General features: G+C 36.9%; 1 protein-coding gene across 2 annotated transcripts in view; it reads left to right on the top strand.

The window, feature by feature from the left end:
- The window catches only part of STXBP5L (syntaxin binding protein 5L), a 388157-nt gene that overhangs the window by 216643 nt on the left and 154664 nt on the right, over positions 1-16850 (top strand). For both annotated transcript variants that reach the window (XM_047100036.1, XM_047100035.1), the window contains exon 11: positions 2712-2784. In XM_047100036.1, coding sequence (XP_046955992.1) covers positions 2712-2784 — 73 coding nt within the window. The remainder of the gene's footprint in view (positions 1-2711; positions 2785-16850) is intronic.

The raw sequence follows: 16850 nt of genomic DNA, 5'->3' as shown, positions 1-16850 counted from the left end.
GTATTTTGATTATAACTCCATATGAGCAAATATGGAACTTCAATCTTCTTTACAGCCATAATGATAAATCTTATGCATTTGTTAAAATAAATTTATTAACAGTTTTTAATGTTGATAAATCATTTTGACATTTGTCAATTCAACTTATTTTTCAAAGAACACAAATGCCTCTTATCTCAGGGGGTATTGCCCAGAGTAACTAACCAACTACACTCGGAATTCGTCAGTTTCACATTTACATTTAACTGTATCTGGTCCTCTATAAGTGTCATAAATAATGCATTTCTCTTCAGAGAAGTAGTAATTATGATAGAGCCTTTCACCTTGTTGGGGACTAGGGTTAAAAGACTGCTCAAAAATAAACCAATCTAATGGAGAAAATGATATGATCATTATCTATTGAGCACATACTATGTGCCAGGCTTTGCATCTTCATATACACCTAATCTCCGTAACAGTCTAAGGAAGTTATTATTATTTTGCCATATCAATGGGTAAAGAAATTGAATTAATTTAATTGAGCTAATAAGTTAATGAATTTGCCTAAGATCAAACTGTTAAAAAATAATAGACACATAATTGAACCTAAACTGACTCCTAAGGAAATCTTTTTATTCAGCAGTTACCACAGTTCACCAAGTACTTCTACAAAGGTGAAAACTTTTGCTACCAGTTTTTATTATTTTAAAAGAAACAATAATAATCTGAAACATACCTATCTCAAATGATAAAGCAGATATAACCACTGAAAAAAATTTATGAATTTTGCTCATTCATGCCAGTGTCTCAGCTATTTTATTTTTGTAGCAATTGCTTCCCAACCAATGGTTGTCCTAAAGAGAAGACAAAGAAGAAAGTAGTAGTATAGAACTCCAGTGTTCCTTCAACTGAAAAACAAAAACAAACAAAAAACCATAAAAACCCTGGGTTCAGAAGAATTAAAATAATGTTGAAAATTTAAAACAGCTCTAAGTGATAAGGGAGAAGCAGAGGAAGCCTCAGTTTGAGAACAGTTTGAATAGCAAACAGTATGAAGACTGCATCCACCCAAACTCCTCGGTTTTGTTTCTAGGTTTTCTCTCATAGCGTGTGACTTATAAATATAAATAGGTTCTATAGCTTCTCAAGACTGTGAAGGCCATCTCTTCTGGTTTTCCAACTAAGACTTGAATTCTCTGAATAAAATTCTTGCCAAGTGATTGTTGAGTTTAGGATTAAATACCTGTTAAAGTAGCTAGTAGAAACTGCTGGTATAATGAAAACTTAGAATCAGAATTTAGAATTAGAATTTAGAATCAGAAGGCCTGGGTTAAAGTTTCAGCTTTTTCAATTAACTAGCTTTGTAAATTTGCACCAATCTCATAACCTCTTTAGACTTTAATTTTGTTGATGAAATGAAAAATAGTAATATAACACCTGTTCTAGCTACTGAGAATCAAATATGTATGGAAGATGTTTTTGTAAATATTTACTTCTTAAGTTGAGAACACTTTAATTGTACCTTTCCTTTATTAGTCTGTATTATAAATGGAAAACAATGCCTTTCCTTACCACAGTAACTAAATTAGTGCTCTCCCACCAACCATAAATCATTTCTTTTTTTGTCTTTTTCAAATTTTTACTTAAATTCCTGTTAGTCAACATATAGTGTAATATTGGTTTCAGGTGTAGAATTTAGTGATTCATCACTTATATATAATACTCAGGGCTCATCATAACAAGTGCCCTTCTTAATACCCATCACTCAGTTAGCCCATCCCCCACTCACCTTCCTCAATCAACCCTCAGTTTGTTCTCTGTCATAATGAGTCTCTTATGGTTTGTTTCTTTCTCTCCCTCATTTTGTTTTTTGACCCCCTTCCCATATGTTCATCTGTTTTTTTTTTCTTAATTCCACATATAAGTGAAATCATATGGTATTTGTGTTACTCTGCCTGACCTAAAAGTCATTTCTTATGCCATAAGCCTTAATTTTTTCTAATGGCTCACATTACTTTCTGAATCTATTCATTTACTTCTTCATTGTTTGTATACATCCCTAGAATGTAAACTCCATGAGAATAAAGACCTTGTCAATTTTATTCTCCATATATCCTTTGTTCTGAGAATAGTTGCTGGAACCTATTGAAAGGAGGGAGGGGTTAAAGTTTAGGAACTTAAAATCACAGATTATCCTCAGAGTCTCTGCCTTTTTGAGGTATATACTCTTAGGCACATAGTAGGCAATCTTTAAGTGCCTGTTAAAGCATATTGAATAGAAATTAAATTTTTTAGTATAAAGAGTGTTGCTTTCACAGGGAGGTGAAATGTGTCATAGCCCAGGAGGGCAGAACTATTTTCTTACAACATCTCCTTGTATGCATGAAATCAGATCTAAAATGGAAAGTTATGGAAGAATAAGATAAATGTTTGTGAGACAGAGATGACAGACTCTTTTCCAGTAATCTATCACCACCTCATGATTATTGAGAAATATTTAACTCTATGCAATTTCTCACTTTCACATTCCCTGTAATGATCTTAAACATTAAGTCTGAGAAAAACAACAATATTTTTTAATTAAAAGTGTTTTGTTACTTTTTACTGTGGCTCATATTTTGGTCTTCTGAAATCATTTAAATAACATTTGTAAGGAGACAAAGGAAATGAAAGTTTGATGATTTTATAAAATATGAAACATGAAAACTTCCACTTTTTATTTTTACTTGTAGAATTTCAAGAACCTTATGCTGTTGTAGTACTTCTGGAGAAAGATCTCATTGTAGTTGATCTGACACAAAGCAAGTAAGTTATTCATTTACAGATTAACACTATTTTTATACTCTATTCATTACAATGAAAATACAGGAAGTTATCATAGATAATTGACATTAGTGTATGTTAGATGGTAAATATTCTTTATGTGGAATATTGTTATGCTAGAATTGTAGAAATGTAATTAGTTCAATAATGAAAACAAAACCAGGAGACTTTAGGAGACGTAGAAAATTGTAACACATTTTTAAGGCAACACCTGATGTTTGGAAAGATGCATTTGTAGACTCAGGACACATAAAATGGATCACATTTTTTCTGTTAACCTAAGCAAAAACAATTGTTATGAAAATTTGTACAATGTACCATATGGCCATCTGCTAGCTATGGACTAATGGAAAATGGTACATGATTAAAGTGTTATTGGACTACTGCAACAACAATACAGGAGAGCAGGATCTCAAAAGCAGAGGAGATGGAGGCCTTCTTTTACTTTCTTTTCTTTCTCATGTTGTAGGCAATGGAAACAAATATGAAATATTGCTCTTGGAGTTGCTTTCAACTCCTTTACATAGTAAAAGTAGATGCAATTGATGAATACTGTCTTCTTGTTACACATTTTCATTCTAAATGATGATAGACATGAAACTGATTTTCCCTATCTTTTTTCTTTTTTAATTGAATTATATTTAACAGACAATGTTATATTAGTTTTAGGGGTATGAGATATTGATTCAACAATTCTATACATTGTTCAGTGCTCACAACAAATGTAATCACCATCTGTTGCATTACAACATTATTACAGTATTACTCACTATGTTCCCTATATTGTACTTTTAATCTTGTGACTTATTTATTTTATAACTGGAAACTTATAGCTTTTAATCCCCTTTATTCCATCCCCCAGCCACTGTTGCCCCTCTGGCAACAACCAGATTGTTCTCTGTATTTATGAATCTAGAATTTTTTCTTTCTTTGTTCACTTATTTTGTTTGTTAGATCCCACATATAAGTGAAATCATATGGTATTTGTCTGTCTGAATTATTTCACTCAGCATCATACCCTCCAGTCCCATCTACGTTGCCACAAGTGGCAATATCTCATTAGTTTTTATGGCTAAGTAATATTTCAGTGTGTGTGTGTGTGTGTGTGTGGCACGTCTTCTTTATCCATCTATCAATGGTCATTTAAGTTACTTCTATATCTTGGTTATTGTAAATAATGCTGTTATAGGGGGTGCATATGTCTTTTAAAATTAGTGTTTTTGTTTTATTTGGGTAAAAACCCAGTAGTGGGACTACTAGATCACATGGTATTTCTATTTTTAATTTTTTGAGAAACCTCCACACTGTTTTCATGGTGGCTGCACCAATTTATATTCTTACCAACAGTGCACTGGGGTCTCTTTTCCACCACATCCTTGCCAATACTTGTATTTCTTGTCTTTTTTTGATTCTAGCCATTCTGACAGGTGTAAGGTGACCTCTCATTGTGGTTTTGATTTGCATTTCCCTGATGATTTGTGATGTTGGGCATCTTATTCTGTGTCTATTGGCCATCTGTATGTCTTCTTTGGAAAAAGGTCTGTTGAAGTCCTCTGTCCATTTTTTAATCAGATTATTTGGTTTTATGTGGTTAACTTGTGTAAATTATTTAAATATTTTGCATATTAACCTTTTATCAGATATATCATTTGCAAATATCTTCTCCCATTAAGTTGCCTTTTTCACTTTGTTGATGATTTACATTACCATGCAAAAGCTTTTCATTTGGGTGTACTCCCAATGGTTTATTTTTGTTTTTATTTCCCTTGCTAGAGGAGATACATATAGAAAAATGTTTCTATAGCAGATGTCTGTCTATCCTTGATGTCTATCTTTTCTTCTAGGAGTTTTAAGACTCCAGGTTTCACATTTGGGTTTTTAACCTGAGTTTATTTCTGTGTATGGTGTAAGAAAGTGGTCCAATTTTACTCTTTTACATGTAGCTGTCCCGTTTTCATAACACCACTTTTGAAAAGACTGTCTTTTCCCCATTGCATATTTTTGCCTCCTTTGCTGTAGGCTAATTGACCATATAAGGATGGGTTTATTTCTGGGCATTCTATTCTGTTCCACTGGACTATGTGTCTGTTATTGTTTTGCTTGTTTGTTTTTGCCAGTACCATACTACTTTGATTATTACAGCTTTGTCATATATCTTGTAATCTGGAATTGAGATAATTCCAGATTTGTTCTTTCTCAAGATTGCTTTGGTTATTTGGGGTCTTTTGTGGTTCCATACAGCTTTTAGGATTGTTCTACTTTTGTGAAAAATGCTGTTAGTACGTTGATAGTGATTGCATTAAATATGTAGGTTGCTTTGGGTTGTATGGACATTTTAATGATATTCTTTCAATCCATGAGCATGGACTATCTTTTCATAGTTTGTGTTATCTTTAATTTCCTTCATCACATTTTATAGTTTTCAGAGTACAAGTCTTTCATCACCTTGGTTCAGGTTATTGCGAGGTATTTTATTCTTTTTGGTGTAATTGTAAGATTGTCTTAAAATTTTTCTTTCTGCTACTTCATTATTATAGAAATGCAACAGATTTTTGTATATTAGTTTTGTATCCTTCAACTTTATTGAATTCATTTATCCATTCTGGTAGGTTTTTGGTGGAGTCTTTAGGGTTTTCTGTATATAGTCTCAAGGCATCTGCAAATAGTGACAGCTTTACTTCTCCCTTACCAATTTGGATGCCTTTTATTTCTTTTTGTTGTCTGAATGCTGGAGCTAGGATTTCTAGTACTATGTTGAATAAAAGTGGCAAGAGTGGACATCCTTGTCTTGTTCCTGATCTTTGAGGAAAAGCTCTCAGATTTTCACCACTGAGTATGATGTTATCTGTGGGTTTTTAATATACAAACTTTATTATATTGAGGTATGTTTCCTCTAAACTCACTTTATTGAGAGTTTTTATCAGGAACAGATGTTATATTTTGTCAAATGCATGTAATAAGATGATCATATGGTTTTTATCCTTTTTCCTGTTAATGTGATGTATCTCATTGATTTATTTGCGAATATTGATCTATCCTTGCCTCCCGAGAATAAATTTGGGGTGGTGGATGATCATGGTGAATGATCCTTTAGTGTGTTGCTTAATGCAGTTTGTTAATATTTTGTTGAGGATTTTTGCATCTGTGTTGTTCATCAAAGATATTTGCCCATACATTTTTTTTGTAATGTCTTTGTCTACTTTTGGTATCAGAGTAATGCTTGCTTGTAGAATGAATTTGGAATTTTCATTCCTCTTCTATTTTTTAGAATCATTTTAAAAAAGGTTTAATTCTTCTTCAAATGTTTGGTAGAATTTGCTTGTGAAGCCATTTTGTCTTGGACTTTTGTGTGTTGGAAGTTTTTGCTTACTACTTCAATTCTTTTACTAGTAACAATTCATTTCAAATTTTCTATCTTCCTAAATCAGCTTTGGTGGAATATGTTTCTAGGAATTTAGCCATTTTTTTCTAGGTTGTCCAATTTGTTGGCATATTTTTCATAATCTCTTATAGTTCTTGTATTTCTGTGGTGTTGGTTGTTATTTTTCCTTCATCTCTGCTTTTGTTTGAGTCTTCCTTCTTTATTCCTTGATGCATCTGGCTAAAGGTTTATCAGTTTTGTTTATCCTTTTATTTTTTAATGTGTATTTTTGAGAGAGAGAGACAAACAGACAGACAATGCGAGTGGGGAAGGGGCAGAGAGAGGTATACACAGAATCTATAGCAGACTCCAGGCTCTGAGTTGTCAGCACAAAGCCTGATGCAGGGCTCTAACTCACAGTGAGATCATGATCTGAGCCAAAGTCAGATGCTTAATCGACTGAGCCACCCAGGTGCCCCAGTTTTGTTTATCCTTTTAAAGAAAGGATAAACCAGCTCCTGGTTTCAATCTTTCTATTGTGTGTGGATTTTTTTATCTCTATGTTGCTCTAATTTTTATCATTTCCTAGGTTGTTTGAGGTTTCTCTTATTTCTTGAGGCTTATATTGAGGCATGTATTGCTACAAACTTCTCTCTTAGAACTGTTAGAACTGTTTTTGCTGTGTCTCAAAGATTTTGGACTATTGTGTGTATGTGTGTGTGTGTTTTTCATTTGTCTCCATATATTTTTTTATTTCCTCTTTGATTTCTTGGTTGACTCATTGGTTGGTTAGTAGCATGTTGTTTAGACTTAATGTATTTGTGTTCTTTCCAGATTTTCTTGTAATTGATTTTAATTTTCATAACACTATGGTCAGAAAAAATGGTTGATATGATTTTAATCTTTTTAAATTTATTGAAATTTGTTTTGCGGCCTAACATGTGATCTATCTTGGAGAATATTCCATGTACAGTTAAAAAGAACATGTATTCTGCTGTTTGGGATGGAATAATATGTATATATCTGTTAGGTCCATCCAATCTATTGTGTCATTCAAAGTCATTATTTCCTTTAGATTTCCTTTCTGTGATACAATTAATATAAATGGGATGTTCAAGTCCTCTACTATTATTTGATTATCAATTTTTCCCTTTATGTTTGTTAATATGTGCTTTATGTATTTGGGTCCTCCAATTTGGGTACATAGATATTTAAAATTGTTAAATCATCTTCTTGGATGTTCCCTTTATCATTATGTAGTGCCTTTCTTTGCCTCTCATTGCAGTCTTTGTTTTAAAGTCTTTTTATCTAAATATTGCTGCCTCCATTTTTTGTTGTTGTTGGTTTTGGAGTGGTTTTTTGCTTCCATTTGCATGGTATATGTTTTTCCAATCCTTCACTCTCAGTCTCTATGTGTCTTTAGCTCGGAAGTGAGTTTCTTATAAGCAGCTTATAGAAGGGCCTTGTTTTTTTAATCCATATAGTCATCCTATGTCTTTTTATTGGAGCATTTAGACCATTTAAAGTAATTATTGGCAGGGTGACTGGGTGGCTCAGTTGCTTAAGTGTCTGACTTGATTTCAGCTCAGGTTATGATTTCACAGTTCATGTGATAGAGGCCTGCATTGGGCTCTGTGCTGACAGTGTGGAGCCTGCTTGGGGTTCTCTCTCTCCCTCTCTTTCAGTCCTTTCCCCTCTCTCTTTCTCTCAAAATAAATAAATAAACATTAAAATAAATAATTATTGGTAGGTGTGTACTATTGCCATTCCATTAATTGTTTTCTAGTTGTTTTTGTACTTCTTCTCTGTCCCTTTCTTCCCTTGCTCTCTTGTCTTGTTTGATGGCTTTTTTTTTACTGTTATGCTTGGTTTACTTTCTATTTATTTTTTTGCATATCTAATATATGTTTTTGATTTGTGGTTACCATGAGGTTCATATGTAACATTTTATGGGTATAGCAGTCTATACTAACTTGATAGTCACTTAAGTTCAAACACATTCTAAAAGCATTACATTTTTACTATCTCCATGTCTTATGTATATGATGTCCTATTTTACATATTTCGTATATATATTGAATGGTTTTGTAGATATAATTTTCTGTTTTTATGTTTTAAAGCTCCATACTGGTTTTATAAGTGATTAATCCACCACCTTCATTATGTGTTTCTTTTACCTGTGAACTTTTTTTCTTTCATAATTTTCTTCTAGTTATAGCCTTTTCTTTCCACTCAAAGAATTCCCTTTAACATTTCTTGTAAGGCTGGTTTAGAGGTGATGACCTCCGTTAACTTTTGTTTGGGAAAATTTTTATCTCTCCTTCTATTCTGAATGGTAATCTATTCTGTTCTTTGCTGGATAGAGTATTCTTGGTTGTAGGTTTTTTCCTTTCAGCACTTTGAATATACATGCCACCCCCCTCCTGGCCTACAATGTTTCTGCTGAAAAATCAGCTGATAGCCTTGTGGGATTTCTCTTTATGTAACTTTCTCTTGCTGCTTTTAAAATTCTATCATTGCTTTTTGCCATTTTAATTATTGTATGCCTTGGTATGGACCTCCTTGGGTTAATCTCGTTAGGGGCTCTCTAAGATTCCTATATCTGGATGTCTGTTTCCTTCCCTAGATTAGGGAAGTTTTCAGCTATTATTTCTTCAGATAAGTTTTTTCTTTAATATGAAATTTATTGTCAAATTGGTTTCCATACAACACCCAGTGCTCATCCCAATAGGTGCCCTCCTCAATACTCATCACCCACCCTCCCTGCCCTCCCACCTCCATCAGATTGTTGTCAGTTTTTAAGAGTCTCTTATGCTTTGGCTCCCTCCCTCTCTAACTTTTTTTTCCTTCCCCTCCCCCATGGTCTTCTGTTAAATTTCTTAGGATCCACATATGAGTGAAAACATATGGCATCTGTCTTTCTCTGAATGACTTATTTCACTTAGCATAACACTCTCCAGATCCATCTACTTTGCTACAAAAGACCATATTTCATTCTTTCTCATTGCCACGTAGTACTCCATTGTGTATATAAACCACAATTTCTTTATCCATTCATCAGTTGGTGAACATTTAGGCTCTTTCCATAATTTGGTATTGTTGAAAGTGCTGCTATAAACATTGGGGTACAAGTGCCTTTATGCATCAGCACTCCTGTATCCCTTGGGTAAATTCCTAGCAGTGCTATTGCTGGGTCATAGGGGAGATCTGTTTTTAATTTTTTGAGGAACCTCCACATTGTTTTCCAGAGCGGCTGCACCAGTTTGCATTCCCACCAACAGTACAAGAGGGTTCCCATTTCTCCACATCCTCGCCAGCATTTATAGTCTCCTGGTTTGTTCATTTTAGCCACTCTGACTGGTGTGAGGTGGTATCTGAGTGTGGTTTTGATTTGTGTTTCCCTGATGAGCGACGTTGAGCATCTTTTCATGTGCCTGTTGGCCATCTGGATGTCTTCTTTAGAGAAGTGTCAGTTCATGTTTTCTGCCCATTTCTTCACCAGATTATTTGTTTTTCGGGTGTGCAGTTTGGTGAGCTCTTTATAGATTTTGGATACTAGCCCTTTGTCTGATATGTCATTTTCAAATATCTTTTCCCATTCCGTTGGTTGACTTTTAGTTTTGTTGATTGTTTCCTTTGCAGTGCAGAAGCTTTTTATCTTCACGAGGTCCCAATATTTCATTTTTGCTTGTAATTACCTTGCCTTTGGGGATGTATCAAGTAAGAAATTGCTGTGGCCGAGGAAAGAGAGATTTTTTCCTGCTTTCTCCTCTAGGGTTTTGATGGTTTCCTGTCTCACATTCAGGTCCTTTATCCATTTTGAGTTTGTTTTTGTGAATGGTGTAAGAAAGTGGTCTAGTTTCATTCTTCTGCATGTTGCTGTCCAGTTCTCTCAGCACCATTTGTTAAAGAGACCATCTTTTTTCCATTGGATATTCTTTCCTGCTTTGTCAAAGATTAGTTGACCATACTTTTGTAGGTCCAATTCTGTAGTCTCTATTGTATTTCATTGGTCTATGTGTCTGTTTTTGTGCCAATACTATGCTGTCTTGATGATTACAGCTTTTTGGTAGAGGCTAAAGTCTGGGATTGTGATGCCTCCACCTTTGGCCTTCTTCTTCCATATTACTTTCGCTATTCGGAGTCTTTTGTGGTTCCATACAAATCTTAGGATTGCGTGTTCTAGCATTGAGAAGAATGCTGGTGCAATTTTTATAGGGATTGCATTGAATGTGTAGATAGCTTTGGTTAGTATTGACATTTTAGCAATATTTATTCTTCCAATCCATGAGCATGGAATGTTTTCCATTTCTTTATATCTTCTTCAATTTCCTTCATAAGGTTTCTATAGTTTCCAGCATACAGATCTTTTACATCTTTGGTTAGGTTTATTCCTAGGTATTTTATGCTTCTTGGTGCAATTGTGAATAGGATCAGTTTCTTTGTCTTTCTGTTGTGTCATTGAGAGTGTATAAGGATGCAACTGATTTCTGTACATTGATTTTGTATCCTGCAACTTTGCTGAATTCATGTATCAGGTTCAGTAGACTTTTGGTGGAGTCTATCGGGTTTTCCATGTATAGTATCATGTCATCTGCCAAAAGTGAAAGCTTGACTTCATCTTTGTCAAATTTTGATGCCTTTGATTTCCTTTTGTTGTCTGATTGCTGATACTAGAACTTCCAACACTATGTTAAACAACAGCGGTGAGGTTGGACACCCATTTCGTGTTCCTGATCTCAGGGGGAAAGCTCTCAGTTTTTCCCCATTAAGGATGATATTAGCTGTGGGCTTTTCATAAATGGCTTTTATGATGTTTAAGTATGTTCCTTCTATCCCGACTTACTTGAGGGTGTTTATTAAGAAAGGATGCTGAATTTTGTGAAATGTTTTTTCTGCATCTATTGACAGGATCATATGGTTCTTATCTTTTCTTTTATTAATGTGATGTATCTCATTGATTGATTTGTGAATGTTGAACCAGCCCTGCAGCCTAGGAATGAATCCCACTTGATCATGGTCAATAATTCTTTTTATAGGCTATTGAATTCGATTTGCTAGTATCTTATTGAAAATATTTGCATCCATATTCATCAGGGATATTGGCCTGTAGTTCTCTTTTTTTACTGGGTCTCTGTCTGGTTTGGGAATCAAAGTAATACTGGCTTCATAGAATGAGTCTGGAAGTTGTCCTTCCCTTTTGGAACAGCTTGAGAAGGATAGGTATTATCTCTGCTTTAAATGTCTGGTAGCATTCCCCTGGGAAGCCATCTGGTCCTGGACTCTTATTTGTTGGGAGATTTTTGATAACTGATTCAATTTCTTTGCTGGTTATGGATCTGTTCAATTTTTCTATTTCTCCCTGTTTGAGTTTTGGAAGTGTGTGGGTGCTTAGGAATTTGTCCATTTCTTCCAGGTTATGCAGTTTGTTGGCATTTAATTTTTCATAGTATTCCCTGATAATTGCTTGTATTTCTGAGGGATTGGTTATAATAATTCCATTTTCATTCATGATTTTATTTGGGTAATCTCCCTTTTCTTTTTGAGAAGCCTGGCTAGAGGTTTATCAATTTTGTTTATTTTTTCAAAAAACCAACTCTTGGTTTCATTGATCTGCTCTACAGTTTTTTTTAGATTCTATATTATTTATTTCTGTTCTGATCTTTATTACTTCTCTTCTTCTGCTGGGTTTGGGGTGTCTTTGCTGTTCTGCTTCTATTTCCTCTAGGTGTGCTGTTAGATTTTGTATTTGAGATTTTTTTTTGTTTCTTGAGATAGGCCTGGATTGCAATGTATTTTCCTCTCAGGACTGCCTTCGTTGCATCCCAAAACATTTAGATTGTTGTATTTTCATTTTAATTTGTTTCCATATATTTTTAAATTTCTTCTCTAATTGCCTGGTTGACCCATTCATTCTTTAGTAGGATGTTCTTTAACCTCCATTTTTTGGAGGTTTTCCAGACTTTTTCCTGTGGTTGGTTTCAAGTTTCATAGCATTGTGGTCTGAAAGTGTGCATGGTATGATCTCAATTCTTTTACATTTATTAAGGGCTTTTCTGTGATCCAGTATGTGATCTCTCTTGGAGAATGTTCCATGTGCACTCGAGAAGAAAGTATATTCTGTTGCTTTGGGATGCAGAGTTCTAAATATATCTGTCAAGTCCATCTGATCCGATGTATCATTCAGGGCCCTTGTTTCTTTATTGATCCTGTGTCTAGATGATCTATCCATTGTTGTAAGTGGAGTATTAAAGTCTCCTGCAATTACCACATTCTTATCAATAAGGTTGCTTATGTTTGTGATTAATTATTTTATATATTTGGGGGCTCCCGTATTCGGCACATAGACATTTATAATTGTTAGCTCTTCCTGATGGCTAGTACCTGTAATGATTATATAATGCCCTTCTTCATCTCTTGTTACAGCCTTTAATTTAAAGTGTAGTTTGTCTGATAAAAGTATGGCTACTCCAGCTTTCTTTTGACTTCCGGTAGCATGATAGAGAGTTCTCCATCCCCTCACTTTCAATCTGAAGGTGTCCTCAGGTCTAAAATGAGTCTCTTGTAGACAGCAAATAGAAGGGTTTTGTTTTTTTATCCATTCTGATACCCTATGTCTTTTGATTGGAGCATTTAGTCCATTTACCTTCAGTGTTATTACTGAAAGATATGGGTTTAGAGTCATTGTGATGTCTGTAAGTTTCATGCTTGTAGTGATGTCTCTGGTACTTTGTGGTCCTTGCAACATTTCACTCACAGGAACCCCCTTAGGATCTCTTGCAGGGCTGGTTTAGTGGTGATGAATTCCTTCAGTTTTTGTTTGTTTGGGAAGACCTTTATCTCTCCTTCTGTTCTGAATGACAGACTTGCTGGATAAAGGATTCTCAGCTACATATTTTTCCTGTTCATCACACTGAAGATTTCCTGCCATTCCTTTCTGGCCTGCCAAGTTTCAGTAGATAGGTCTGCCACTAGTCTGGGTCTCCCTTTGTAAGTTAGAACCTGTTTATCCCTAGCTGCTTTCAGAATTTTCTCTTTATCCTTGTATTTTTCCAGTTTCACTATGATATGTCATGCAGAAGATTGATTCAAGTTACGTCTGAAGGGAGTTCTCTGTGGCTCTTGGATTTCAATGCCTTTTTCCTTCCCCAGATCAGGGAAGTTCTCAGCTATGATTTGTTCAAGTACAACATCAGCCCCTTTCTTTTTCTCTTCCTCTTCTGGAATTCCTATGATACAGATATTGTTCCGTTTGATTGCATCACTTAGTTCTCTAATTCTCCCCTTTAACTCCTGGATTTTTTTATCTCTCTTTTTTCAGCTTCCTTTTTTTCCATAATTTTATCTTCTAATTCACCTATCCTCTCCTCTGCCTCTTCAATCTGTGCTATGGCTGCCTCCATTTTATTTTGCATCTCATTTATAGCATTTTTTGGCTCTTCATGACTATTTCTTAACCCCTTGATCTCTGTAGCAATAGATTCTCTGCTGTACTCTATGCTTTTTCCAACCCAGTAATTTTATGACTATTATTCTAAATTCTTGTTCCATTATATTGCTTAAATCATTTTTGATCGATTCGTTAGCTGTCGCTACTTCCTGGAGTTTCTTTTGAGGAGAATTCTTCCATTTCGTCATTTTGGGTAGTCCCTGTGGTGGCTCGTAACTGCAGGGCACTTGCCCTGTACTGCAGCGGGGCCGCAGTCAGACCTGATGTCTGCCCCCAGCCCACTGTTTGGGCCACAGTCAGACTGGTGTGTACCTTATCTTCCCTTCTCCCAGAGGCAGGACTCACTGTGGAGTGGTGTGGCCCCTGTCTGGGCTACTTGCACACTGCCAGGCTTGTGGTGCTGCTTCTATGGGATCTGGTGTATTAGCTGGGATGGATCCACAAGGTGCACGGGGTTGGGAGGGACAGGCTTAGCTCGCTTTGCCATGGGTGGTCCCCTGTGGGAGGGGCCCTGCAGCACAGGGAGGGAGGCAGACCCGTTGGAGGGATGGATCCACAGAAGGACAGCGTTGGGCGTTTGCGCGGTGCAAGGAAGTTTGGTGACGGGAACTGGTTACCTTTGGAATTTCAGCAAGGAGATGGGAGAGGGAAATGGCACTTGCCAGCACCTTTGTTCCCCGCTGAGCTGAGCTCTTCCGGGGAGTCTTCCGGGGCTCAGCAACTCTCCCTCCCGGTGTCCTCTTGCCCTCCCTGTTCTCCGAGAGCAGAGCTGTTGACTTTTAACATTCCAGATGTTAAGTCCCACTGGCTGTCAGAACTCACGCAGTCTGGCCCCTCCACTTTTGCAAGGCAGACTCAGGGGCTCTGCCTTGCCCAGTGGGCTGCCCCTCCACCATGCTGGCTCCCTCCCACCAGTCCGTGTAGCATGCACTGACTATCTGCCCTTCCTACCCTCTTCCGTGGGCTTCTTGTCTACGCTTGGCTCCGGAGAGTCCATTCTGCTAGTCTTCTGGTGGTTTTCTGGGTTATTTAGGCAAATGTGGGTGGAATCTAAGCGATCAGCAGGACGCAGTGAGCCCAGCATCCTCCTACACCGCCATCTTCTTCCTCAGTCTCTCTTCAGATAAGTTTTATCCCTCCTTCTCTCTCTTCTCCTTTTGGGACCCCTATAATGTGAATGTTAATCCTCTTGATGATGTCACAAAGTTCTCTTAACCTGTTGTTATTTATTCTTCTCAGTTGCTTCATTTTCAGTGCCCTGTGTTCCTGATCACTGAGCCATTCTATTTCCTAATCTACTGTTTATTCCCTCTAGTATGTTTATTTCAATTATTGAATTTTTCGTGTGTGCCTGGTTCTGTTTTATAATTTCTCTTTGTTGAAATTCTCACTGAGTTCATAAACTCTCTACTGAAGTTCACTGAGTATCTTTATAATCATCACTTTGCATTTTTATCAGGCATACAGCTTATCTCAGCTTTGCTTACATCTTTAACTGTGATTTTGTTATGTTTTTCATTTTGGGACATATCCCTCTGTCTTACTCTGTGTTTGTTTTTTAAACAAACACAGAGGTCAGCTATATCTCATAGTCTTGAGAGTAGTGGCCTTGTATAGAAGAGGTCCTATGGTGCCCTGTAGCAATATTCCCCTTGGTCACCAGACCCGGGTTCTCCTGGGATATCTTCTTTGGGAACTGTGTGCACCCTGGTCTATAGCTGACTAGCATCTGCATTTAGCCCAGTCAGCTGCAGTGATCAACTTTGCCTGCTCTGGGTGCACTAGACAGGGTTTGGTCCCTGTGCTATTGAGGGGTCTGAAGTCTCTGTGGGCTTTTAGGTGGGTGGGGTCAGCAGTCAGGCTCATGATTAGTCTTCACAGGCACAGTGAAATGGCAGGGCTTTCTCCTTGTTTGTCCACAGAGGCTTTTGTTGGTGGGTGAGGCCAGCAGCCAGACTAGGTATTTGCAGTCAGCCTCTCTACCATAACTGTGGGCACACTGAAGAGCAGGGCTTTGTCTCTGCATAGCCAGCTAAAAGGCTCAGTTTTTGAAATTGTAGGTATGCTGCTGTGTGGGGTTATCTCCCCATTTCCTCAGGACACTTTGGATTGGCACTGATCTATACCAAGGATGCTTGCAGGATGTAGAGGGGCAGGAGCTTCTTTGCAGGGATGCCTGTGAAGGCAGGTGGGTTGGATGGGGTAAGAAACTCAGTGCTACCAAGATAGATGGAGAGTGTTTGGGCTGGTTTCCAACTGTGCAGCTATCTAGGCGAAGGGTGGGAAGAAAAATGCACCCACCAACATTTGTTTTTGGAGAAGTCTTATTAAGATCTCTGCCCCTTCAGTGCACATTCTGAGATTAGTAAATAAATCTTCACATTTACTCCAGGGACTTTTCAAACTGCAGCTTCTGTGCTATGTCTCAGTTGGGGTTATTTATTATGCTGGCTCTTTAATGGCAGGGACTGTTTCCTATCTCCCTATGGCTTTCCTAGAGTTAAGCCCCATGTTTTTGAAGCCCCATGTTAATGGAGACTTGATTTCCTACTGCATATCCCCAGTGCCTAGGGTGGGGTCTAATCATCTTACTTCTCTGTGCTTGTGGTATCCCTCTCATGTGTGATTAGTCTTACCAGTGGTTTGGTTCCCAACATCATCTCTGCCCCTCAGTGTGACCTGTTCTCTACAATTAACTGCAGAAGGTCTGTTCTGCCAGTCTTTAGATCATTTTCAGAGTTAGTTGTATAGATATAGTTGTTATCTTGGTGTGTCCAAGGGACAAAATAAGCTCAGGATCCTCCTGTCTCTGATTTTCCCTCATTCTATGCTCTAGGCCCACTGATCTCTTAGCCCCTTTATATTTAGAATTTTTGTGCATTCTCTCTCCTCTATATTAATCTTCCCTTCCTTTTTCTCCTCATTAACGTCTCATCTGTAAGAAGCTCAACTCAGGTATCATTTCCTCATTAAAAAAAATTGTTTCATTACCTATATAATTTGGTCAAATATCCTATTACAGACTCTCACAGCTCCCTTGCTCGTCTCCTTCATAGCTTTGACACATATAAAATTTTCCATCTGTTATTGTTTCAAAATGGTTTCTCTACTAGACTGTAGTGATCATGGAGAGGCTTTGTCTGCACATGGAGTAGGTTCTCAGTAAATTTTTGTTGAATGACTTATAGCCTGAGTTCTACTTTCCATGTCATTTAAAAATGTCAGAGCCGAAGTTCT

Source organism: Lynx rufus, unplaced genomic scaffold (assembly GCF_022079265.1).
Source record: "Lynx rufus isolate CCGP_SWC_20201006 ecotype Redwood Valley unplaced genomic scaffold, mLynRuf1.p SCAF_5, whole genome shotgun sequence".
NCBI classification, from domain to species: Eukaryota; Metazoa; Chordata; class Mammalia; order Carnivora; family Felidae; genus Lynx; species Lynx rufus.
This window is presented reverse-complemented; position numbering and strand designations above follow the sequence as displayed.